This window comes from Sitophilus oryzae, unplaced genomic scaffold (genome assembly GCF_002938485.1).
Source record: "Sitophilus oryzae breed Bouriz unplaced genomic scaffold, Soryzae_2.0 scaffold_1387_pilon_pilon, whole genome shotgun sequence".
Classification (NCBI taxonomy): domain Eukaryota; kingdom Metazoa; phylum Arthropoda; class Insecta; order Coleoptera; family Curculionidae; genus Sitophilus; species Sitophilus oryzae.
Window position 1 is genome coordinate 487,537 of NW_022146045.1, and position 6,000 is coordinate 493,536.

The 6,000-nt window shown below is 30.9% G+C and overlaps 1 protein-coding gene across 1 annotated transcript in view; it reads right to left on the reverse strand.

The window, feature by feature from the left end:
- The window catches only part of LOC115875450, a 46,604-nt gene extending 42,603 nt beyond the window's left edge, over window positions 1-4,001 (reverse strand). Inside the window, exon 1 of the mRNA XM_030890911.1 lies at window positions 3,700-4,001. Within this exon, the coding sequence (XP_030746771.1) occupies window positions 3,700-3,729 (30 nt within the window). The 5' untranslated portion in view covers window positions 3,730-4,001. The remainder of the gene's footprint in view (window positions 1-3,699) is intronic.
- Between the last annotated feature and the right edge of the window lie 1,999 nt (window positions 4,002-6,000).

A 6,000-nucleotide genomic window follows, 5' to 3' on the forward strand; every position in this document is an offset into this window, starting at 1 on the left:
GGCAATACAAAAAACATATTTTTATAGGATTTATTTAATATTGTAACGTATTTCCAATCCGTATAATACAAGATCAACATATCAATCGTAATTTAAAAATATATCTGTTGTTCTGTCACTAATAAGTCGCGCATTGAAAAAGTAATCGCCACAGTATACAAAAACGTGATACTAGGTTTATTATTATTTTTTATTAATTTTACTCTGTTTTAATTTGTTTGTTTCTGTAATTTTCTAAAATATTTTTTTTTGAATATGAAACTAAACTTAGGGATACTACTACTACACTAGTAGTAAGTAGGTATAGGGACGTATGATCTAATGATAATGTAATTTGTAAAATATATGAAAGCCAAAAAATTAAAGCACTTTTACAAAAATTTTCCAAAAAAAGATACAGTACATAAATAATTTCAATTAATGTTAATTTATACAGAAGAAAATATGAATAATTACATGTGTAAGGCTTGATTTGCTTAAGAAGATTTAAAGGGCAACCATATGCAGTTAGAATGACAATAGCAATATTGATTATTTATAGAAACTGACGTAATTTCAGTATTGCTCTTGCGGGCCATGAACATATTACAAGGGTATTACTACGTATAGCACATGGTGACAAAACTGTGTCACTTAATGAGCATAACAGATTTATATCACATTGAATGAAAACTATATCGCTTAGAGTCTATTATTTTAAGCCTACTAATTTAGGGTAACTTGATCACCTTGTGCTATCCATTAACATTATAGAAAATTTATAAATTAAGATGCGTTAAATTCTTTAACTGTAAATATGTATTTTCTTTTTGGTTGAAGAAAGTGTTATCGACTAAAAGCATACTAAACTGAAAATTTGTTGTTTACTACAATTGAAAATTAATATATCAATTTAGATAAAATGCAATGTCTTTTATCCTAATGACGAGAATATTTAATTCATTATTAACTAGATGTTGTTTATTAGACAAATGCTACATATAAGGCTGGCAGATAGAAAAAGGAATGAGTGGATCAGAGGAAAAACTAAAGTAAGGGATGTTAGAAGTGAAGTAGCAAAATTGAAATGGAAGTTTGCTGGTCACAATGTCAGACAGAAGGATGATCGATGGAACAAATGCATCGTAAACTGGAGGCCCTGGGAGAATAGAAGAAGTAGAGGAAGACCCCAGATGAGATGGGCGGACGATCTGAGGAAACATGCAGGCACAAGATGGATGAGCCTGGCGACAGAGAGGGAAGAGTGGAAGAGATTGGGGGAGGCCTATGTCCAACGATGGACCGAAGAGGCTGGATAGATAGATAGATAGTTTTGTTTGTTTATTTATTATTTTTGTGGTTGATATTTTCTTGATAGACGCTATAGATGATTGGGATACAGTAACTATATTTTGTCTTACGTTAGACGAATTAAAAAGTAGCATAAACACCATAATGGCTAGCTTTTGAATTACCTCCAAACACAAAATTACATTTTATGATTCTTTCATATATATATTTTGAAGTTAATTGAAGAAATAATAGCTCTACGATAAAAATATGTTACTTATTTTATCACTTTATGAAAATGTACGGAGCTAAATAGAAAAGACAAAAAGTTAAAAAAGGACATGATAAAATAGTACAATTGGCGGTAGACGAAACGAATGGTGCTAATGAAGATTTGCTTCAGGATATAATACTCTAAGAATTTGATTTAATATATAGTCTTAAAGCAATAAAAACATCAATCTGCTAATGGATAAACCAACATGTTTACGTAATAGAGATAGTCCTGGAATGGGAAGTCCATCTTGGAAGTATCAGCTAGTATCAGAACCAGAAAGCTCTTATATAAATTGACAGACATGGTATATGTATGCTTTATATTTTTAATTATAGTATAATAATGCACATTGTTGGTTGGGGTTAGGTTAGGTGTGAAGAAACTAGAAGACGCGATGCTGAGTGCAGACTCCTAAATGAAAAAATCTATCCAGATTGTCAAAACGATATTAAACAATAAACGGTAGAATACACTTTCTCAGTGCAACTGCTTCATAAATTTGCGGTTTTTATTAAGCAATTGATAAGCTGAATGAAAATTACGAAACTTGCAAATCAATAGGCAGAAATACTAGAATTTTTTCCAACATATTTTCAAATCCAATCGATAGTAATGCTGTATGTGTAGAAGAACCTGTAATTATTTATTAATCAATGCAAAAGAATACAATATATACAAATTGAGGTTAGACTTTTGGTTAATATTTGTTATCCTTTCCCGTGACTATCAAAATTTGATGAAATTAGAGACATTGTTGCAAAAATCCTGACAATAATACTCTTTAAAGATACAAAATGCATGTAAAGATTTTATTGGAAGTACCAGAACTCAAGGACATCCACAACTAGTCCTTGGGACCATTGTGGAGAACCCCCCATCTTAGTCAAGATACTGTATAACTTGATCACCTATAAATAAACTCACTAAAATTATTATTGTGATCGAAAGACCTATGGACTTAAAATTATATCTGTAGAGTTTGTTTTGTAGAGAAAATAATAAAAGAGCAGTAAAGAATAAAAAATACCTATTATAAATATTTAGAAATATTTGAGATACACCGGGTGCGTCTTAAAAGTGTCTCATCCCTATAACTTTTTCACTTTTTTAGATAAAAAATTGAGATTTGGTGTGTTAGTATATGATATAAATTAGAATTGATTGGACGTATATTCAATTATTTTCGGTCACTTCCTGTTTCACCGGAAATTACTACAACTTTTGATTTTTAAATGACACCCTCGGTATTTTGTTCCTTTATTCGATAGAAAAAGACACTCTGAATACAAACGTATCATATGTCAACTTTTGACATTTTCGAATATGGTTTATTTGAAATTGCAACATACGATTCATAACGGCAATTTGACTCGAAATACCAAGTGTTTGGTACCAAATTATCCGTAAAAAATTATTTTTCCAAAAAAATGCTTTTTTCTTTTTGAAAAAATTGAGATATGATTAAAAATACGATTTGTGCATCTTTTAACTGGCCAGGATAAGACACTAAAATATTAGACTATCAATTATATAATTTTCTAAAGTTCCTTAATTAAAAACTAGTGTTTTTAATATAGCCATGGCACTGTAGATTGAAATTTAAAACCAATTTTGTCTTAAGCAAAAATGCCAAAAGTTGACACAGGATATGTCATTCTATTCAGAGTGATATTTTCTATCAAATAAACTAAAAAAATACCAAAGATGCCATTAAAAAATTAAAAATTGTTGTCAGTTCCGGTGAAACAGGAAGTGGCCGAAAACAATAGAATACGTCAACCATTTCTAATTATTTATGTCATATATGAAAAAATAAAAAAGGTATAAGGGTGAGCCATTTTCGTACCCGGTATAGTAACTATTTAGCTGTTGTTTGGAAAAGTTATGTATCAAACCTTTAGTTTGTCAAAAAATATTTTAATTTTTTTTATTATTTATTTTTTTAATACAACTTTTAATTTGTATTTTATTAATTATTTTATGTCATTATTTTGTTATGTTTTCCACATATTTTTTAAATTTTGCCCAGCACAATCTCATACACAGAAAAAAAAATCAGTTAAATAAAAATAAATAAAAGAAATGTATTTTCCAAAACCTCTATTTTACCCTACATTTATTCCGGGTTAATTAAAAAAATTAATAATACTTACCAAAATGAAAAAGCACCAATTATTCCACATTGCAACCAAGAAAAAAATCAGTTCGTTTCTTTCGTTCTTTTCACTAATCGAGTCGTTCTTTTCACTAGTACTCCCTTATCACCAGAACCCAGTGATAAGTTCGTTTACGCGCTCGTTCACCGGCTTCTGCACCACGACGGACGACGGGCAGCGGTCCACGGCGTGCTCCACGAGTCGCGAAAATAATCGTCGAAAGCCCGCGATCCGCCAGTCGCGACTTACTTCCCCGCTAAAGGAGTCAGAGGTCGTACCCGGCGTGGTGCAAGGCTCTTTTCCTATAGCTGCCGCCTCGGTACGGACTTGGGCTAATCTGCATAGGTATTCGTCTAGGATTGTCGGAAATCTATCTACTGGGTGGTTCAAAGTGGCTATTTTTCAGTTGGTGTGTGAGTTCCTCTTAGTATTAATATAAGGAATCGTTCTTCTTCTCTTCTTCTGCTTCTTGTCAAGGACGAGGTCTGGTCAATTCTGTCAACTGCTTTTAAAAGCTTTCTTGTGAACTGGACGTCTTGTTATTGGTGTTTGTGTTTTGACACACTTGGCAATTCGATCTGGATCCATACTTCCTACGTGGTTTCTCCAACACGCCTTGCTCTACAACTTATTGTATTCCCAATAATCTTAAAGTGTCTATTGTGTGTATTGTTCCTAATATTTTCATATCTGTTCTTATTTTCTTTTTTGTTTCTGATGTTTCTGCTCTTGTTTCAGCAGTGTAAGTCAGTATAGGTCTTGTAAGTTCGAGTCTTACTCTCTTTGCTCATGTATCGACTCATCCCAAGTAGCAAAAAGAAATTATAAAAGGATTGAATTATTTTATAACAGTCGAATAGCGTTGTCTTAAGGACTGCTTGATTTTATTAAGCGTTTGGTCGACCATTCTGTTTTTTAATAAAAGTTGTCATATTAAACTATTTTCTAGTGGTTTTTACAACGTATCCTATAACGCATTAAACGATAATTTCTTTTAGTATGATATAACACTTAATAAGACAATGCTATATGATAACAAACATATTATTTTATTAGACTCTTATACCCACCATGTAAGAGTTCTATAATATTCATATAACTAATAGTCACAAGATCATATAATAGTTACTTAAACTTGTCTTATTAAAGTTGTATTACGTTGTATGATAGAATGTTTAATTGTGTTAAACTACTTTGCTGTATACAACACTAGTTATATAGCCTTATATGATAAAATTGTGATTAACAAAATAAATTCTCTGTAATATCTGCACTATAAAACTGGTAATGTATAATATAATCTCATTTTAAATTAAATAGTATACCTAGTAATTTATTTTGAAATGATAACAAACGTATTATTTATTTTGTTATTGTTGTTGTTGCAAAAGTAATATCTACGTACGAGTATAATCAATCACAGCTATTATGAATTCTGGACAAAGTTGGAAAAAAGTTAACAAACGCAGTGGTAGTTATAAAGAGTATGTAAGAAAAAACTCCTTGAAATTACGGCAAATAATCCCGAGAATTCCCTGTGTTCCCAAAAGCCAAAATCTCTCGGGTTGTCTGGCTTCTGTAAAGCATTGTTGCCACGTTGATGTAAAAGTTTTACTGTAGTAATGTTTGTATTGTTTTATTGTTGTTTTTCCTTAAGTCCTTAGGTTGCCGCTCACTCGTCGGGCATGCATGAAATGCATTGCGTGCATGAATCCATGAAAATCTGATCATGTTTGTTAGTTTAAATACTAATCAAATGAGATTTGGCAACATCTATTTGTCACAAATCTCAATATGCCAAAAATAGTTCTATAGTGCCTGGAAATTCTGCGTAATGATAGATATTTATCCTATACCGTTTTATTTTACAACAAAGACTTATTTAAGGCATTCATTTATAATAAAATGGTTTCATTATAATTCGCCATGTTTAAGGCAGAATTTTTGTATGGCCTATGCCCGCCATTATATGAAGCAAAATTAAAAACATCAAAATAAATTGTAAAATGTTATTTTTGAGAACTATTTTGTGATAAGATTCCCACATAACACTAATAAACTGTTTAAATTAAAAAGAAGAATTTTTGAAAATTTTATTTTATTTTATTTTTTAAATTTATACGTAAACCTTAATCGAAATTAAAGCGCTTTAATTTTTTGTCAAATACATACCTATAATCTACCAGTAAAATTTTCGGCGCAACAAAAATTGTCCCTACTTTTCAAACCCTATATTAATGATTTTTTATATTACATATTTGTTGTACCTTCTGGCTCTACCCGCCATTTTCACCGTCG